The sequence below is a fragment of the Cyclopterus lumpus genome, chromosome 16 (genome assembly GCF_009769545.1).
Source record: "Cyclopterus lumpus isolate fCycLum1 chromosome 16, fCycLum1.pri, whole genome shotgun sequence".
Classification (NCBI taxonomy): domain Eukaryota; kingdom Metazoa; phylum Chordata; class Actinopteri; order Perciformes; family Cyclopteridae; genus Cyclopterus; species Cyclopterus lumpus.
In genome coordinates, this window is record NC_046981.1 from 11629903 (window position 1) to 11649709 (window position 19807).

General features: G+C 44.4%; 3 protein-coding genes across 4 annotated transcripts; 2 read left to right on the forward strand and 1 right to left on the reverse strand.

The window, feature by feature from the left end:
* Window positions 1–9: 9 nt before the first annotated feature.
* On the reverse strand, window positions 10–4007 carry josd2 (Josephin domain containing 2). Of its 2 annotated transcripts, none has more exons than XM_034553448.1 (6): window positions 3731–4007; window positions 3578–3620; window positions 3346–3476; window positions 2038–2163; window positions 1692–1886; window positions 10–1466 (listed from the first exon to the last, which is right to left on the reverse strand). In XM_034553448.1, the coding sequence occupies exons 1-6, from the start codon at window positions 3757–3759 to the stop codon at window positions 1355–1357; spliced, it is 636 nt and encodes a 211-aa protein (XP_034409339.1). In that variant the 5' UTR covers window positions 3760–4007; the 3' UTR covers window positions 10–1354. The 2 variants fall into 2 exon arrangements, with proteins under 2 accessions (XP_034409339.1, XP_034409340.1); XM_034553449.1 differs by having other exon boundaries at window positions 3726–4007.
* A 768-nt stretch (window positions 4008–4775) lies between these two features.
* Window positions 4776–9497, forward strand: ube2s (ubiquitin-conjugating enzyme E2S). The gene is made up of 4 exons (XM_034553447.1): window positions 4776–4997; window positions 6230–6377; window positions 7718–7908; window positions 7984–9497. Exons 1-4 carry the CDS (start codon window positions 4995–4997, stop codon window positions 8323–8325), a joined length of 684 nt encoding a protein of 227 aa, XP_034409338.1. The 5' UTR covers window positions 4776–4994; the 3' UTR covers window positions 8326–9497.
* Window positions 9498–15080: 5583 nt separating this feature from the next.
* On the forward strand, window positions 15081–18734 carry LOC117745229 (protein shisa-7). The gene is made up of 6 exons (XM_034553402.1): window positions 15081–15847; window positions 16544–16698; window positions 17036–17101; window positions 17358–17543; window positions 17707–18145; window positions 18209–18734. Exons 1-6 carry the CDS (start codon window positions 15081–15083, stop codon window positions 18732–18734), a joined length of 2139 nt encoding a protein of 712 aa, XP_034409293.1.
* The last annotated feature ends 1073 nt before the right edge of the window (window positions 18735–19807 follow it).

Genomic DNA, 19807 nt, shown 5'->3' on the forward strand with positions numbered 1-19807 from the left:
GACAAGAGATTCATACTTAAAACAAGAGGTCAACGTTTAATATAAATAAGTTTCACTATTACGAACCTCTGAGCTGAGGTTTATGTGTGAGTATAGTCACTAGTGTGTACCAGAGACAGTGCTCCTATTATTCTGGATATGCATAGATCAACAGAAGAGACACAATACAAACACAGAGGTTACATACAGTCAGAACCAGTGTTTTTGCATGTTAGTTATAAAAAAAAAAAAGATTTAGTTTACAGAAAACCTTTCCTTTTAGAAAATTAACATTCTATCTTCTTTCCTTCATGATAAAACTGTGTAAAACTCAACCTGGAAAGACGTGAGACCTGGATGAAATGGAGAATTGCATCCTAATCAAAGTCCTGTCTGCTTTTCACTTCTCAAAGCATCCCAACGGCGTGCATTCAGTGCAAATCAACGCTCACAATGTTCATTGGGATGGATTAGAGCTCTCAGGCACACTTTAAATCTCTGCAAACCGTCTTTTCTTTTTTCTCACTCTAAAAGCTAAATGAGAGGAAAACAAAAAAGGCAGCCAAGAAGACAACCAAACACACTGCGGCAAGCTATGAAAAACGTTTAGAGCGCAACAGTTAACGGATGAAAACGTGCAAAGACACTGGCGGTCCTTCAATGCCTCACCAGGCGATGCCTTCACAGCACCTGAGTCTGTGAGCACACACACACACACACACACACACACACACACACAGACAAACAGTGCTAACAAATCTAACTGCAGTGCATAGGAGGTTTACCATCATGGTAGTGGGTAGAGATGGATAACTGATACTTTTTGACATGGCCATCTTGTAGCCACAGCACATATTGATCTGATTTGGACGACTTGATTGTAATAGTCTACGAAAACTACACCATTTTGATCTTGGTTATGATTTTGTACTCAAAGTAGTAGAGGTGTCCTTATTGCAGATGGGATTTTCCATGCACAAACACTGCAATCTCTCTACCACGAAAGAGTAAAAGTTCAGTCATAAGACACAACTCGAGTGTCATCCAACACGCCCACATTTGCTTCAAACTTTGTCAGCTTAGATACACCTTCCCTGTGGTCAAAACAAAGGTACTGAGAGAAGGACAATGCATACACATGGGTCATATCAGAGCAAATGCTTTTGCATCCGTTACAATCGAAACAGTTCTTTATCTCAGGAGTAAACGCCGGTCTCTGCTTCTCTTTGGAATTTCCTGTGTGTAGATATCGAATGTGTGTTTTCGTGCATTCCCTGAAGAGTTTCCTGTACTGAGGTGTTTTTTTTTTTTTTTTTTTTTTTTTAAATTTGTTTTAAGTCCCATACTATGTCACGGTCTTTCCCGTCCCGAAGCATCACTTCGTGGGGTTATCAGAGTTCAGCCACGAGCCGTCCTCCTCCACCTCCCGCCGAACAACCAGCAGCATCTCTGCCACGTCCTGAGAAAGCTGTTCGCTGAGAAATGTGCTGAAAGAGAAGCGAGGACGACAAAGTTAGAAGAAAGAAAGTTAGAAGAACACGAATGCAGAGCGATTACTGCTGCGACACAAACAAGCAGTGAGGTAAGCGCCATGTGACCACTCTTATGGGATGACTCACTCGCGGAGACAGAAATCAAGCAGCACATACCAAAGCCCAGACACAGGTCACATGTCTGCTCTCATTTTAAAAGATGTGAATGCACCTTCTTACCGTAGTTCTGCTTCTCCCCCGATACAGACGGGGCTTTTCAGTTTGGAGTCCAGGTTGTAGTACTGTCCATTTACTTGCCGAACCGCGAGCCAGTGTCGTCGTCGGAGTGGGAGGAACACGATCCCCAGAGATACCCGGGAGGGGACATTAAGAATAAAACCCTGGACCTTTGGCATGCAAAGGCTCTGAACCGTTCTGTATTTTTTTGTTTTGGGAGAAATCAGCTTTTAATGTTTAAACTCCAAAACAATGAGTTACTGTATACGTGCAGCTCCCATGGAAAGTACATAAAGTAATGTGTGTTTCGCCTTTCAGATTGCAATCAAAATCAGTGAGATTCACTCACCTGCGTTTGTCCCACCACACGGCCGCCAGTTCCCGGCTCTGTAGTGCCGCCATGATGACGTTGACGTCATAGTTTCCTGTACCCAACACTGAGCGATGGGGGTTCACCACACACTGGGGAGCCAGCCTGCAGAGAGAGAGAGAGAGAGAGAGAGAGAGAGAGAGAGAGAGAGAGAGAGAGAGAGAGAGAGAGAGAGAGAGAGAGAGAGAGAGAGAGAGAGAGAGAGAGAGCAGATAAGCATTTCAAAGCAAATCCACCCTGTATTTGCTCCAGTTCGGTTTTAAATTTAGCCTCTTCTTGCCAGGTCTGTTTGATGTCAGGACAGCACTGAGGTTTTGTTTTCCCTCTTTCCTGATTGAGCAAGAACTGCCCGTCATTGAGATTAATCTCATTTGTTTCTAAAAACGTGGACAAAGTTTCTGTGAGTCAATGAAGTCACAGGGTTACCCACAAGGGAATTCTTTAGCCAAAGTCACAAGCTATACCCAGAACATGACTCATGGCGTTTCAGTCGATTAAGTTAGTGACTGCAACGGCTTTTGCAAAGTGAAATTGCACCACTGCCGTTTTTCCCCTTGAAGGGTTCACGTTATATATTTCACAAAACACTGTGAGAAATCCAGAAGTCAGTGATTGTTTATGGTCAGTTGATCCATTCCAAAACACGTATCATTAAGTCTTGATGCTATGGACGTTTCAGCTTTTTATGGGATACAACAGTCACTTAGTTTACATTTGCTGTTGAAACATTAGTCAGTGGAAGTGTTTAATACGAACAACAACCTGAACATCTGTATGTTATGAAGTAACATACAGATGTTCAGGTTGTTGTTCCCTTTGCAAACCTTTGGAGACAATCTAAATGTATTTGTCTTCACCTGTACTGGTGCAGCGGGTTAGATGTTAAACAGATGTCTATGAGTCTGGTATGAAAACATGTCTGCCTGGGACACAACCCGGGCTGGACCACTCCACCCTGCTCTTCCTCCCTCGTTACATTATCGTGCAGGCTCTCGAGATGCTGCATTTATGGTTTCACCTCTGGTAAACATGTGACCCTCTTGAGCAGGATAGGATCAGAAACGAAAGTACCTGAAGACACAACCTGCTGCTGCATAGCAGTTATGAAATACCGTATTGATAGGGAGGCTATGTAACCAAGTTGTGGAGCAGTACACGGAGGGCTGAGATCACAAAGGGGCTCCGGGGGCCAGATGTGAAGTAAGGTGTCTTTCTTTGAATGCGCCCTCTTCGGTTCCTACTAAGCAGCTGTATGAGCGGAACAACATCCTGAACACGCTCCCCTACCGTTTGCAGATGTCATCGGCGGTCTCCTTGGTGAACACCCGCTCCTGGAGCACGTTGTTGAGCGCATGGATCGCGCACAGCTCCAGTCGTTGCTTCTCGTGAAACACGTCTCCTTCGCTCATACTAAAGCTCTGTGCACACACGAGCACAGACGAGGAGCGCCGTTAAAACGACACACCCGAGAAACAGTCAACGCACAGTTTACGGTCAGGTCAAGCGGACCATAGCTCACCTGGGACCGCCTGCTGCTGCCGGCGGCGCGCGGTGTTTGCTTGCTGGCGGAAAACAAAACAAAGGCAACGTGAACTATTATTAATCGACAGTAGCTGCACGAAGCTGCTGACCTGCTGATGAAAACCCGGCCCCCCCCCCCCCCCTACGTTACAGAAAGATACTGGAGTCTGACAGCAACATCCAGAAACCGGAAGTGGATCCGTTGTTTTGTTGCGATGATGTTGTTGTTGTTGTTGTTGTTGTCGCGCGGTTGTAATGTCCGTTTACGGCATTTTACAGCAGCGAGCGAATTCTTCACTTCCCGTTTTGATTATTTTTTACTCATTTATATATATTTTTAAATATACAGTAAATGAAACGTTGGATGGAAGTTGTCCCCTTTGCTGCGCAGGCGTGTTCAGTCCACCAGGCGGTCAACGTGTGGACGTGATGTTGAAGCGCCCTCTAGTGCTGAGCCTCGTTATTGATGACGGGAAGGTCAACCTGGACTTTATGCTACAGTTTAAGCTACATTTATGGAGCTTTTGGGTTATGGACTATAATCTGTGTTCCCAGCATAGGCTATATAAAATGTTTATGAGTTGTAAAAATACATTTTAAAAAACCCCACCGGTATAATAAGCTAAATAATTTACAGAAGGAGAAAAGAGGAAGAAGAAAAAAACTCACAAAAGAGTTTATCCATTACCTCTAATTTAATGATATAATAAAACATTCACAGTCTTACAGTTACAGTATATCTTATTACATAAAAACATTAATAAATTAATACATATGTTTTACTTTTTAGTGTGTGTTTGTGTGTGTCCTGGCTACTTCTTTAAATATCTGCATTTGTCTTTACACTGCTGTTTCTGCATAATTATGCTTCATCTGAGAGCTGTGGTTTACATTCACATGTTTTCAGATAGGCTGCCATTTTTTATTCAGTTTCCTTCTCATTAAATACCAGTATTCTTCTATTAATGTTCTCCCTCACATGCCTCTGTTTAGATGTGACATGCGGTGTATTACTTGTACATTTCAATTGTATCCAACATAACATTAGTTATCTTTTCACCACTGTTCAGGGGTGTGGGATTTTTTAAACGGACCAATAGCTGAATAGCACCAGTCATGTTTTTGATTCTGTGTGGCTGATAGGGCTGCCAAGTGTGACGCAACGACATTGGTGTATCCTGATTGGCTCGAAGGTTGTGACGTATCGCGTCATTAGGCTGCCCATTGGTCAGCGGCAGTAGGTTAAACTGAGGATCGTATTTTTGTTCCTGTGTCAACGAAAATAAGAAAAGAACAGCAGTCAGTGAGACCTGGCTAAGTTTCCATTTAGGCAGTTTTTTTAAATCTTACGGAAAGGTCTCCTCACATCTCAGCCGAGCCAGACCTTCATCAGCTCAGCAGAGCCCCGTTTGAAGATGGTGAGTCGGGTGGCGGAGGACGTCGCTAACGGCTAACGAGAGCAGCTGCTAGCTTGATCCGACGTTTAGCCGTCGAGCTTCTAATTTGGGTTATGACTACTTGCTGGAGTCTCTGGCGTTAATTATAAACCGTGAATTACATTTAATCTACATGCAATGGACACTTGTGTGGTATTAATGACTGTATCGCACGTTTCACAGTCGCCGAGCAGCTTTAACATGAGCGTCATCAGCTCGAGGCTAGGCTAGTGTCGCTCACAGTGACGTGAAAGTTACCTGTCGACGGTAACGTCACCTTACCTTTCCATCCCAGGGACGCTGCGTGGCTTTCGTGGTTGTGTGAAAGTCGGACGAGTTAATTTTTCTGTTTTTAAAACTTTTTCTAGTTCTAGAGGATGATATTTCTTACGTTGGCGTTGTTGACTGTGCAGCTCACCCCGAACATCTCGACGTGTGGTGTTCTTGAGAGTAGACATGATTGTAAATATGATGATGTTACATAAAGAGCAATCAAACATACAACACACTCTACTCACAGAAAACCACCTGCCCTGAGTGCACACCAGCAAGAGAAAACGATGCAGGATCTCAGTTGATGGATTTGTCTTTGTTCAGTTTCCAGGTTTAGTGATGTTTGAACTTATTAAAACACAGTAAATCGAACAATGCGTGTGGACATAATTAAAAACGTAACATTGGTTTCGCTTTACTGTTCTCAGAAAATTGCCTCTTTTTTTATAGCTTAAGCCTTAATGGCATTCCGATTTAGGTATGCAAGGACTAGGCCTGTATGTACTGATTTTACTCTTGTATTCCTTACTCTCCCTCACTTTCTAATGTATTTTTGTTTGATCAAAGTCAAATTTCAGGTCCTAAACAGGTTGCATATCGTAAAGAAATAAGACCATAATACTTTCTAGCATGTAATATATTTGTTGGTATTTGTATTGGTGATACGCTCTAGGAGAAAGATCACCACAGCAGTCAAATAATGCTGCATTTTCTATCCACTGAGGTGAATTCCCTCTTCATCAGGTAGTAAGTTAATGGTCTCAGCAAAGCAGCTTGACCTTTTAACTAGTCTGTTTGTGCAAATCAGGGTTTAACGTTGATGTATTTAAAACTCTTTTTTTCTTCACTTATTCAGAAAACTACTTTCCTGAAGTCAATTTTTATTTTTCCCAATTCAAATTGTTTTGAGTGTGCTAAACCATCTTTATGTCTCTTTACAGAACTCCAATGTGGAGAATTTGCCTCCTCATATTCTTCGCTTGGTCTATAAAGAAGTTTCAGCTTTAGCAGCAGACCCGCCTGAAGGTATCAAGATTTATCCCAGTGACGAAGACATAACTGAGCTACACACAGCAATCGAAGGACCGGGTAAGGATTGCATTATGGTGCCATACCAAACTGGCATTGGACATGATGACTTGATAAAAACACCGTACTCAAAATAAGAATGTTGTTGCATGATAAGATGCAGGTTGTTTAGCATAGAGACATATTGTCTTTTACGGTATTCATTCAAGTTTTTCAAATCTCACACAGCTTGCTTTTCATATGCCTGTACTGGTTTGGATCTGTTTACGTTTGTCTGAGACAAACCTGGTCAAATGGATTTACTGACAGCCCCATACAGATTGATTCAAATTTAATTGGTTTTAGAATGAAATGTGTGTTGCATCTGCATCATATTGGCAGCTTACAATACAGTCGGACACAATAAAATAGCTCAAAAACTGCTTGGCAGTGTAGACAGATTTCACTTGAACAACCTGAGGTAATACAAGTTAACTCCTCACGCATGATGGCTAAGACGTAACACTGATCTCCTCAACTATCTTTATGTTCTTGTTTACATAATTTACTCGTTAGGTGAACAACTCCTAAAGACGTATATTTCAGTGTCAGTTTTACAAAGTAGAAATTGTTTCCTTTCCATGGCTCCTTGAAAATGTACATATTATTGTAAAGAAGCTTTGTGTCTGGCTTTAGATGTTGCAAAGAACATGTGAGACACATAACCCACTTAAACCACACAGTATGACACATTGTCCATGCTATCTTATTACTGTCATCTTATTGCTTCAAATCGTGTTATTGTTAAGTACACCAGACCCTTGTCCACATTGTGTTAACTCCTCCACAGACCAACTTCTCTGCCTATTTTATTCACTAGACACTGACATTGGTTTAGATATCAGTTATTTGCAAACAAACTATGAGGGTTTCCGCAGATCCTAAATTAGGATGTGAAATAAAGCGTACATGACTGAAACCGGTACCATCCTCAGTGTAATTTGTGCAGGGAATGTTTCAAAGGACGGTGAGAATCAAGGCAACAGATGCCAGGTTTTTCCCAGTTCTGTTCTAACCCCGCCGCCACCACATTAAGTAATTTATGTGTTTGTTTGTTTTTCTTCAATTTTGTTTTTCAATGTAGCTTGGCATTCAATTACATTTAAGACTAGTTTAAATATGTTTTAAAAGGTCTAACTTCCTTTTAGCTGTAGGAACACTGTGCATCCAAAACAGACACAAGCTTCCTTCAGTCATTAGTTCTAAGTCGTGCGTGCGTCATAACTCAAATTGAAAATTTACACCGAAATCATAATCTGTTTTTGTCTTGATTCAGTTGCGGCTCCTTGACCCGTTTTGTATGGATCAGGTTTGGCACAGTCGGGACTTACTGATGAGATGAATTCTTTATGCTTTGACAGAGGGAACTCCGTTTGCTGGTGGCGTTTTCCGAATGCGTCTGGTCCTCGGGAAGGACTTCCCTGCGGTTCCACCCAAGGGGTATTTCCTGACCAAGATTTTTCACCCCAATGTGGGTCACAAGGGGGAGATCTGTGTCAACGTGCTGAAGAGGGACTGGAAGGCAGAACTCGGCCTCAGACACGTCTTACTTGTAAGCAGAGCCTTCGGTCTTTGAGTGTCATCTGTGTTGCCGTCACCACTTTTAATCTCCTTTATTTCCCCACAGACGATCAAGTGTCTTCTCATCCATCCAAATCCAGAGTCTGCTCTGAACGAAGAGGCCGGGCGTTTGCTGTTGGAGGACTATGCAGAATATGAGTCCCGTGCTCGCCTGCTCACAGAGATCCACGCCATGGGCGGGTCCTCTGGGGAACCTCAGGACCCTAATGACGGCCCACAGCCGAAGAAGCACGCAGGTGACCCAATGAAGAGAGCGGGACCCAGTGCAGCAGCTGTGCCAGCAGCTCTGGGTAACGGGGCCAGTGGAGCAAGTACCACCAGTAGTAGTAGCACTAATGTAGCAGGGAAGAAGAAGGCAGATAAAAAGCGTGCATTGAGGCGACTTTAATACCTCCACGAAATTCTCAGTGTGGGTGTGTACGTTTTGTGAGCGCGAGAGTGTGTAAATATAAATATTGAAGTGTGCTGACAATGTTTTTGTTCCCTTTTTTTTTCTGACTCTTTCTACCACCTATCCAGACTGTACACTTTGTACTCTTACCTTAACTTCTGGTTTGCCTGCAGTTTGTCCTGTTGGCATAACATGTTTGTTAATTATTCCCATACCTGAAGACGTGATGATAAAATGTTTCTTCCTCTTTTTAAAGGAAAGACAACACCTTCACTGCAGAAATCATGCCACCCGCTGTACTTTGCCCGTGGCCTAGTGTGAATGATTAGGACAGGGAATGGGTTTTACTGTGCAAAACATGACCTCTAATGTCTGTCCATTAATGAGAAGTAACTACTGTAGTCTCAGGCTTGATATCGGCTCTCTTTAAAGTGCTTCCTGGTTAATGCTGCTGTGATGGTACCGTGTACTGCTCGTGAGTCCAAACCAGGATGTAACTTTAATTATCGTCGGGTTTTCGAATTGAACACGGAAATAATAGATGTTGCTAAACAATTGTGCAAGAAGTCGGTGGGTTCACTTTAAGGATTTAAGAATTTTTAATGTTTTTATTTTTTTTACATTTTTTTCTAAAATTTCACTGTCCAGTATTTACAAAGGTTGTTTATAACTGACATGTTCATATTCAGCTGTCTTGTGGTCGTGTGTGTGTGAAGACCTAGATCCGTGATTGAGGGAACAGGGTATTTTGCCTGAATACTTTATAGAAAATGAATGATCTAATTTGTGTATTAAGCATACATTGGTGTGACTCGCTTAAACTACCCCTGCGTCCCTACAAAGCAGTTTGTGCTCTCAGATACCCATCTCTCCGACCAGCTTCATGGTTACCTGAGAAGACATCTGTAGAAAAACTTCCAGGTTTGATGGATTGTGTCTCCCCACTCGTTGCACTGGCAGGCAGGGCTTCCTGGGCAGGTTTTCTCTCTGTACTAAATGCATGCGGGGCCTACATTTCCCAAGGAAACACACAAGCGCTGTCTTAATTTGGATAGAAAATGTGCCTCTGAATCTCCTGTCAATGTGCAGACTGTCGGCTGGATTTTTTGTGTCCATTTTAAATTATTTAAATTAATAAAACCTTGAAATACAAGAAGTGAGATGAAGAATTATGAATATTTGCTCTTTTATTTGGAGTTCCTTTTGTGTGTGTGTGTGCAATTATTTATTATGATGAAACCTTAGTGTATTGGTATCCTTATGAGAATGGATACTGGCCTCTGCTTTTTACTGCTCAGCGATGTACAATACCACTTTATTTTGTTTATAGTGGTCTCCTGTTCTGCAGTGATGGAATAACCATTATGAGGAAATCAGTTATTGCATCCACCCCAGCAAATCGGTGAGTGAAAGTGCCCCCGGTAGTGTCATTGGACCATCTAATGAAGGGGCAGCAGCCCACCCACCTGTGTAGAAATAGCTGCCTGCCATGCAGGTAATTATCAGGCCCCTCTAATAGACACCTGGGGGTCCACATATCCCTTTACACCCAAGCCCCATATTGGAAGTGCGTACCTCCTTCCCCATCTGGTATAGCATATCCTCACTAATTTGTGCTAAAGCCATTCCCTCATGTTATTTAAAAACAAACATTAAATGTAAAGGATATGCATCTCTGCGCTGATGCAGTGTGGGTCAGCTGTAAAGGGTGTCATGCTGGTTTTCCTGTGTTACATGGCCTCCAGTGAAATGGTATTCGTTGTGATTCATCCCGACGCTGAACGTGTGATCACTAAGTTCCTCAGTTAAAATCATTCATGTGCTGTTGATGATGTGAAGATCGTGAGGAGGCAGTTACTGTGTGTGTGTGTGTGTGTGTGTGTGTGTGTGTGTGTGTGACGGTGGCACGAAGCCAAACGAGCTAACTTCCTGTCTTACTTACATCACAACGCGTCTACTTCGCTCATCCCTTCACGGGTTGGACATCTTCAGCTGCCCCTACTCGGCTCAAACTTTGAGAAATCTCTGAATTACCGATGCATGTCTGGGTTTAATGGACAGTTTCGTTCACGCTTCAGTATCAGAGCTTTTGCGCCAATCCTCTCCCCTTCCCCGTTTTCATAGCTTTCATAATTGCCACCAACATAATGACACAGTTGCTGTGGCAACCATGTCTCTCTCTCCCTCGCGCGCTCGCTCTTTCTCTCTCTCTCTCACACACACACACGCACAGGAAGAAAAGCACACACTTTTGATCTCAGAGGTCTTCCGGCTGAATATACCGGCTGCTTTAATTAAGCACATTTCCCCTAGTTTTTATATATATACATTGTTGTCTTGACTTTTATCAAAGAACAGCAGCTAACATCCTGACTGGTATTTTTTTTCTTCTTAGAGACAGTAAATGTAGGTGTTCAGGGTCATTCAATTAAAGAGGCAAATTAAATGGAGGGGAATAAAGATGAACGCCACTAGTTGAATGGGCCTAATGACCATCAGTGCCGAGCAGCGCGGAGTTGGAGAGTCTCATCAGCACCAGTCTGAGCGACCAATCACAGCGCTCCCCCACTGGCGGACCTCCGTGAAGTCAGTCGCAGTAAGGCGGTGTAACCTATCTCGCTTGGAAATGATGAAGGGAGCCAGCTCCAGTCGATTCTAGGTGGAGAAAAGTTAATTTGTGGGGATTTTCTTCGATGACGCGTTTGTCGTTTTGAGCTCCTGAATTGCTGCGCGTGCTTCAGAATAGTTGCACTGTAACTTGTGCTCTGCGAGAAACGGGATTTTCCGAGGTAGTGATAGTTGACTCGTCACATGTTTCAGAAGATTTTAGAACATCTCGTCGGCCACTGACTCTCTCTATCCGTCTTGCTCGAGTCCCCCCCCCCCCTCACCCCCCCCACCCTGCGCACCCCCACCCCTCTTTCTGCCGTGATGATGGATTATCAATAGCCTGATGGGGACACACAAAGAAGGATTGAGATCTGCGGCACTTGTGGAAAAAGCATTTAAAACAGGTGGCAGATCCAGCAACAGTTCACGCTGTCCTGATCATCCTCTGCCACAATAACAGGCTGCCATCAGAGAAACGCACAGAGACAGTGCGCAGGCTCCCCAGCGCTGTTCTCCAGCATCAAAACCCCCACAGCGGCGCACAGGTAAGCCACGACATTATGCACCTTGTATTAATGCAACGCCAATTATTACACTGTTCGATGCCCGTGTTTCTGTTTGTGTGGAAAATGTGTTTGGCATTTGTTTAGATGCATCCGCTGTGCTGGATGAAACCTGCGCCATAGAACTATATTTACGCGTTCGGCTTCATGCCATGTTGTTCACCATTTAAACACTTTAATCGACAACACATTGCGATGTTCTGAACATATTGTTACTAAGACCGACACATCAAGCCGGACTACACACACAAACACACGCACCGGCACGGAGACACCCACGCACTCTTAGCCTCCTGATACATGCAAGTCATTTCCATTTCCCGCATGCTTGTTCATTGCAAGTAGAAACTTATTAACCTAATGAAAGAGATCATTTTTCACCCTAAAGTGTCGGATGTCCAAATGCAAAGTCATTGCGCAGCATTTATGTGACCGATGAGACCAAAGCTGCTGCGCTGCTTCCTCTGTAATTACATGTATTTTGCATCGACGTCAACATGACCTTAATTAATTAATTAACCTTTATTGATACGCATTTGTGTGCGTTTTCGGCAACAGCGCGTGTTTAAAGAAGAAGAAAAAAGAGGCCATTTTGTTTCATTTCCAACAACCTGTTGAAATTGTTGCATGTCCAGCCGTCTGCACGGCTTGTCAGCCTCCTGCAACGGAAGTAACGGGAGCCGTTTGGACTATTTGCTTTGATTGATAAGTGCTTGCCATGAAAGGAATCTGTGCAAATGGTTTGTTTAATCTCCAGCGGCCACTCGGGGATGCATCTTCACAGTTCTGAATGTGTTGCCCTTCACCCTTGAGTTCCCATCCTCTCTTGCTCTCCACTGCATTGCTTCAGCAGCACAGCAAATAAATACTTGCTTCTACTGTATGTTGAGTCACTTTAACACTGGACTTTATGCTTTTTTTGGGGGGGGGGGGCGCAGATGGACTAACCATGCGTGTTTTTAAATTCTTAATTTTAGAGCCCGGTCATGGTTGGAAAACTGTAATTGCACATTCATTGGGGAGTGGTTCGGACATATCGGCCAGAATATCCTCATGAAGTGCAGCAGAAAATGTGCTAATGGGAGTTGAGCGGCGATGGCATCGGGGGCCGTCTCGTCGAGCATGGAGACGGGCAGATGTGACTTTGAAATCTGGTTGGCCTGATGGGTGTAGATTGGATTCTGCCTCCCTTCTCTTTCATTGCCTCTTTCACTCACACACAGCCAGAGCTGCAGTGCTATTCTGAGAGAGTTAGCTGCCTCAACCCACGCACAGAATCTGAGAAAGAAAGGCAGAAGGAGGGAGAATAGAGGAGAAGGAGGGAGCAAGAGGAATAAAGGACAGAGAAAGAGACTGACAAGGAGGTTTAAAGAATTCCTACTATAGTCTCTCACATGCACACAAGCCTTTTTACAGTCCCCCCCCCCCCACCCCCCCACCCCAATAGTCTCGATTAGCACCCTTCTTGTGCGTGGCGTTGACTGTATTTGCAGTTCTGTTTGGCGGTGCTGTTTGTGTGATGTGCTATGTTGTATTGGTAAGTGCTGGGAGAAATGTACTTGATTCTGTGCCACCCACACACCGCCCTCCCACTCATGGTCGTCTCTGCATCTATACCTCTGGCTCTTCCCGCTCTCCACAATCTCTTTGCTCATTTAAATCCCTACCCTGCATTTATCCCTCTGCTCTCGTTCTCCCTTTCTCCATCATCGGGCTTCTCGTGGAGCTCCATGCAACCAAACGGGCACACTGACACACACAAATGCGCCCATAAACGCAAATTAATGCAACACACACAAATGTCTTTGCTGTGTCGGTGCGGGGGTGTGTGTGTGTGGGGGGGTCTTCTTTCTAACCGTGCCCTCTCGTCTGTGTTACAGCGGACACACATTCCAGTGTCGGTCGACGTGTAAACTTGGAGAACATTCTGGAAATCAAGGCGGACAGTTGGAGACGACAGAGGGCCGCTCTTGAAACATTAGTCAGTTGGAGAACTGCTGCCTTTGTGTCTCGTTTTTTTTCTTCCTCTGAACTCTCCTCAGAAGGTCCGAGGAGCAAGTAACTGAAACAAGTGGAGCCCTCGGTGATTTCAGCATTCTGTCTCCCCCCCCTCCCTCCCCCCCCCCAACCCCCCCCATCTGTGCCTACATTCTCCGCTACAGATAGGGACGTTTTTTTTTGATAATTACATATAATTATAATTTCTGTGGGAGAAAGATCTGCCTCTGTCTATTATTGACAACACCTCCAACACAATAACTTCACGCATTTACATATTTCTCAACAAAAGTGATATTCTTTGAACCTCAGAGACAAATCCGGAATAATTTTACTTGGAGAGAGACATGTCACATGGAGACACAATGTGCCATTCAGTTCCCATCTAATTAGTGCCTAAAAGCTGAATAGAGAGCATTTAAAATCCATGACGTTTGCCTCATTTTGCAGTGTATTTCACAAGCTGGGAGTCGGTTCCTTGGTTTATGCTTACTCTTAATTTTCAGCTGGTACAGTCTTTTAGCACTTAAGCTGAGCCTCCCTCATTATCGCCCCATAGCCCAGTCACAGTTACAGTCCGTGCCAGACGACTACGGATGCACATGAATCCAATACTAGAAAAGATTGAGATAAAGTACACAGTGTTTCTATAGATGTGACGAGTGCCTAGAACAAGTTGACATGGAGATATTACCCTGCTCCAGAGGAACGAGGCGTCAATAATAGACGGTTGTGTCTGTTAATCCCATTTGATTGTTTACAATGCCGACGAACACAAAATACAGGACGAATATTCTGGATTTCGTGCATATTTTCAGAGAAGAATTGCTTACAGCTTAAATAAGTGCCAATTCTGATTGTATGCAGTGCCAGACTAAGATAGTCATCCAGGAATGAAAAAAACAGATACAACAGTTTACATTTGATAAAACACTGACCACAGACGGTCAAGTGCCATACTCAGCACAGGAATGTATAGGACTGCCATATTTTATTGAAAATCCTTGCTTCTTACTGGCCTTTGTGGTTTCAAAAATGAATTCCATCCAGTGGTACGTCAGCTATTTGTCCTTTTGTTGTGTGTGAGGTGAAGGCTAGAACAAGGCATTAAGCACTAAAAGCATGAAGATTGTTTTTTTCAATTTGTCCTTTTTACAAAGCTGCGTTCATTTTAATGTTCTTGAGAGGGCAACAGATGAAGTCATTACACATTCAGAGTTCCTTTCTAGCAGTAAATTAAAACCATTTTAATACCATTAGCGACAATTATTGAAACCTACCAACTGTTTTTGATAGTGTTAGACCTTTTGATTTGGAAAGTTTATGACCTTTTCTAATATTACACCAGAGAATTACTCAGTTTCTGACTAAAAAAAGAAGAAAAGCCTTCAAATCTCCTTGTCCATTTCCTCATCCAACATTGCTGAATGAAACTACTGATACATCATCAATATCCAGTAGGTTGTACATGCTACTTGAATATTTCACATGCCATTTTAGTGTGTTAAACTGCAAAAGCGGATACAGCGGTGTAACTGCATTGACTCAACAACAGAAAATAGATCTCTTAGTCATGTAAAAATGACGCCCACCACCAATCTCCTAGTCCTCGCTGTCTCCCTGCTCTCCCTCCTTACTGCCCCAGTCATCACTGTTGCGGAGACCTCTCCGTCCCCCCCTCCTCAGCAAATAGACCGCTCACAGAGGCCTTTCACTGCGGAGCCCAAGGCTGGCCCCAGCCCCCCTCTCCTGCTCCTCGCCATGCAGGCCAACATCAGGCCAGCAGCTCTCCAAGGCAGGACCAAAACCCCAGAGAAACTTCCAGAAACCTCAGAGGGAGTTCTCGAGGCGCCTCCGAGACCCCTTCCACAGGTCATGTTCCCCAAGAATGTGACTTCATCAGAGGCCCTTGCGCCTCCCTTAGGAGCCGCCCAGGTAGCGCCCATTCGACCCCGTATGATGGACATATGGATGGACGTATGTCGGGGTTATTATGACGTCATGGGACAGTTTGACACCGCTTTCAACTGCTCCAAGGACACCTTTGTCTTTTGCTGTGGAACCTGCCACTACCGCTTCTGCTGCCCAGACCGTAGCCGGCAACTGGAGCAGGAAAACTGTAAAAACTATTACTCTCCAGACTGGGCCAAGCCACAGACAGACGCCATGATGTTACCAGATGATATGGGTCCTGACCCAGACTTCGATCCGCTGAAGCAGCAGAGCCACAACACGGGCTTCGTCATCGGAGGCGTGATTGTCTTCATGGTGGCTGTCGCAGTGGGCATCAAGGTGGTCTTCAACAAGGTGCAACAGGAAGCCAACCAAAGGGACCTAAATATGCCCAGGTGAGGCTCACCTCTCACTGCTGAATTTGTGACTTTAATTTATGTATGAATACTGTAATGAAATTAGGTCTTCTGGACTCCATAAATGGCCCACATTCATCATCCTGGGCTCAGAATGATGTGGTTAGTCATCAAATGAAACATATTTGATCTTCCTCGAATTCATGGTTTGTTTTGATTCCTCTAGGCTTTTTATCTAATATACCACCCCTAATCTTGGCAATAATGACTTGCATTTAGATTTTTGTACAGGTTTCTTGGGTTACAGTGGTGGAGGATGACAGTTGTCGACTGATCTATAGTATTAGATTAATAATAGAGTATTATTTTCTTCTAATTCTGCTCATTCAAGCACAGTTACAGGTTAATCATTGTGGACAAATTAATAACCAAACAATTGGTGTCTATGGAAAAAGACTGATTCCTACACAATTTGAATACCGTATATATTTAAAATATACAAGATGAATGTTTTCATAAATGTATCTAAAATCAAATGACTTAAATTAATACGATCAATCACTTACCCACCAATCCGATGTCCAAAAGCTGTGACAAATATGAACAATCACTCATCACAAAACATAGACTACTTTGCACAACTTCATGAATTTGACATGACAGTCAGCCGTTATCCAATAGTTTATGGTGGATTTCATCTTGTGTTTCCCTTTGCTTGTTTTCTTACATAATTAGAGCCCTGGTTGACATGTTGCGGCACCAGTCCAGCCCGGTCCAGCAGGATGAGAGAAACAACAGCGTGGCTTTGGCTGTAGCGGACGCACAGGGCACACTGGGGAGACCTCCGAAAAATCTTTACGCCCCAGGACTTCCGAACAAGGACAACAGATGTGAGGGTTCAGGGTCTTTCACAGCATCAGTGAATAGCACAATCAGAACTTTGTAACGGCATCCTCTGTGTGCCGAGGCACTTCGCATTGGCCGTGTCTGAATGTGAGGTTGTTTTCTGTGTCCCATCCTCAAGATATCTTTGTAGCCATTATGGAAAAGAACTCTTTAAAATATGTATGCCTTATATGAAGATTGTTGAGAAGCACTGTGCATGTGAGATGATGTGAAGGTGAATTGATGCAAACATGTCTATAGTTGCTTTCATCTTTAAACGCCATTGAACTGGAAACAGCCTGACATCCATTTTGAGCTGATTACCTTGTGTTCTTCTTGCAGTGGGCAATTTGCAACAGAATTTCATCCACTCATCAGGCACCAGCCCCAAACACACCGCAACTATCGGTAAGGCAGCTGGTGAAAGCCGGGCTCCTCTGTAAATTACATGCAATCACCACAATGCTTCATTTACCTTGTTCAGTTTCATTTGAGCTCAAAAGTAGACTCATTCATCCCAACAATAACAATGATTATTAGAGCTGTGGTTGCTTCTCTTCCAGTGAATGTTTGCAGATTCCGACGCAGCTACGTGCAGTGCGCTATATCCAGAGGAGCAAATCTCATTTAACACACAGTTGTTTTCTCGCTGTGGTCTCTGTAGAACGCACCCCTCGAATGAACAATGCTCAGCTGGCAGCTGGAGGCACCCTGCTTTCCAGTAAACACAACAACACCAAATCCCAGCCGGCCTTCCACCACTCCCTTCACAACCTGGCTCAGCTGCCGCCCTCTTATGAGAGTGCCACCAAGCCTGAGCTCAACAGATACTCCTCGCTCAAACGCCTCGGTAAGTACCTTGATTTTACGAGAAATTAAGACAAATGTACCGGTCTGTCTGAAGCACGGTGACACTCTTGACATCAGGGCAGAGCGTGCAGGATGCACCGTCATGTGCTGATGCTATTTACTGTGGTGATCAACAGTTCAGAAATATTTTGTTTCGTTTACAGAGAAAGGTCTTGATGAGTACTCGTCTGGTTACTGCACCACGAAGAGACGGCCTCACACAGCCCAGCCGGCCCTCCAGTCCTCTCAGCACCACCTCCACTGGGGTGGAGACTACACCCTCAGTGGAAGAGGAACCCTCCCCAGGCATGCAGTCCGTCCCTGGATCCCGCCGCTGCCTTCTGGCATGCCTGCCTCACCAACCCCCAACCCTTACCCTCTGGATCCCCCGGAGCCCCAGTACAACCCTAATTACGACACTCTCTCCAAGCAACCGAGGAAAGTTAAACCCACTGACCAGCTGCTCAACATGGGTGACGTCCCTGGCAACACAGGAACACTGTCCAGGTTGTCCAAGAACCAGCAACACCAGTACTACAAAGCCATGGCTGCCTCCAATAAGAACTCCAACACGCAGACCCTCACCAGGAAGACCCAGGACAGGCAGGAGAGGCAGGACAGGCAAGACAGGCAAGACAGGCAGGACAGGCAAGACAGACAGGACAGGCAAGACAGGCAGGACAGGCAGGACAGGCAGGAGAGGCAGGACAGGCAGGAGAGGCAGGAACGGTTGATCATGTCCCCGGACCATTTGGAGGAAAGGATGGGGGCCGGCGGGATGGGGGTCGTCGATCCATACGCCCACACAGGAGGGATTGTCCCCACGCTGCCTCGCCAGCAGAAGGCCCAGTCACAGCAGAACGTCTGCGCCACGCCCTCCCTCGACCGACACCACATGATCAAGATGAACTCTCACCCCACGTCCGGACGAGAGCAGGAGAGGAGCACGGCCATGACGGGGCAAATGAGCGGGGGCATGGGCTGGGCGGGGGAGATGCCCGGGCAGGGGGTAGTCATGGGAACGGGAACACTAGGGGGGCACAGCGCCAGGAGGATGGCTTTTGCAGCGAAACGGCAGACCACCATTGAGCAGCTACATTTCATACCGGGAGGGGGCGGTGGGGGGTCGGCAGGAAGTGCAGGAGGGAGTCAGGGCATCAGGACGGGGAGTAAAAATGAGGTGACGGTGTGAGGTTTGTGCCTAATGTTGAGTTAACCTCTCATCAAAGTTATGGGAATAGATCACCCTTCTGCATTTAACTATTAGATATTCAACTACAAGAAATAAAAGTATAAAACTAAGTACAAAGTTTAGTAACAGTATAACGTGTTTAGGCTATTCAAATTAGTGTTATCTTGTAATTAAATAGCTTAAATATGATTATTTAATAAAAAGTTTAGATGGGGAATATCTTTTCCAATTATGTGATAGCCTACATCAGCCATATTTTATAACACAATTTGCCATATTGTCATATACAGCGGTGCCATTATTGTAGATAGACTGGAAGGGTGAAACAAAACCAACAGAAGTGTCGTTCATCCTTTTGTTTTTATATTTGTTTTTCAAAAAGTACTCAGGAGCCATATTAGATAGGGAACAAGATGATATATGTATATATACATATACATATATATACATATATATATATATATATATATATATATATATATATATATATATATATATATATACACATATAAAGAGAGGTCGATGAAGAGGAGGACCATCTGGAATATTGTGTCACAGAATTCAATAGAGAATTGAGCCAACTACCTGATGGACTGTCAGCCTGCTCAGCTCTCGCCGACAATGATTTATCAAACTGAACCTCACGGGGGAGAAGCCTGGTGGACCAGATGAGTGTGAATAAACCGTGTGCCTGGTGAGGGATTTTGGAGATCTGACTCCTGAAACTCACCCTGACACAGGGGAAAATAACAGATTTGTGTTGCTCCCCATGTAAATGAGTGGACGAGGTGGGGGCTGTTTCTTACTGGGACACTGCAGCCTGACACTGTTGGCAGGATTTGAAACCGCGGACGTACACACAATACCGATCTGACGCCTGGGTTGCCTAGTTTTCCATGTGACCTTAGATCCAAACCCCCAAGAGGGACTCACACTCCTTGTTCCACTACAGGAGTGTAAACTGATGTTAGAGTACGTTATGGGTGAGTTACCCCTAATGTTCCCATCTCAAGATCAGGGCCTAACTGTAAAAAAACGATGGGCTACCAAATAATATAGAGCCATCTGTCATG

Coding starts and splice junctions, on each gene's coding strand:
- LOC117745229 (XM_034553402.1), top strand. CDS start 15,081: ATGACGCCCACCACCAATCTCCTAGTCCTCGCTGTCTCCCTGCTCTCC. Junction 15,848..16,543: donor AGGGACCTAAATATGCCCAG/GTGAGGCTCACC, acceptor TTACATAATTAG/AGCCCTGGTTGACATGTTGC. Junction 16,699..17,035: donor TCCGAACAAGGACAACAGAT/GTGAGGGTTCAG, acceptor TTCTTCTTGCAG/TGGGCAATTTGCAACAGAAT.
- ube2s (XM_034553447.1), top strand. Junction 6,378..7,717: donor CACAGCAATCGAAGGACCGG/GTAAGGATTGCA, acceptor ATGCTTTGACAG/AGGGAACTCCGTTTGCTGGT. Junction 7,909..7,983: donor GCCTCAGACACGTCTTACTT/GTAAGCAGAGCC, acceptor ATTTCCCCACAG/ACGATCAAGTGTCTTCTCAT.
- josd2 (XM_034553448.1), bottom strand. CDS start 3,759: ATGTTGCTGTCAGACTCCAGTATCTTTCT. Junction 3,621..3,730: donor TCAGACTCCAGTATCTTTCT/GTAACGTAGGGG, acceptor GTTTTCCGCCAG/CAAGCAAACACCGCGCGCCG. Junction 2,164..3,345: donor GCCGATGACATCTGCAAACG/GTAGGGGAGCGT, acceptor CTCTCTCTGCAG/GCTGGCTCCCCAGTGTGTGG.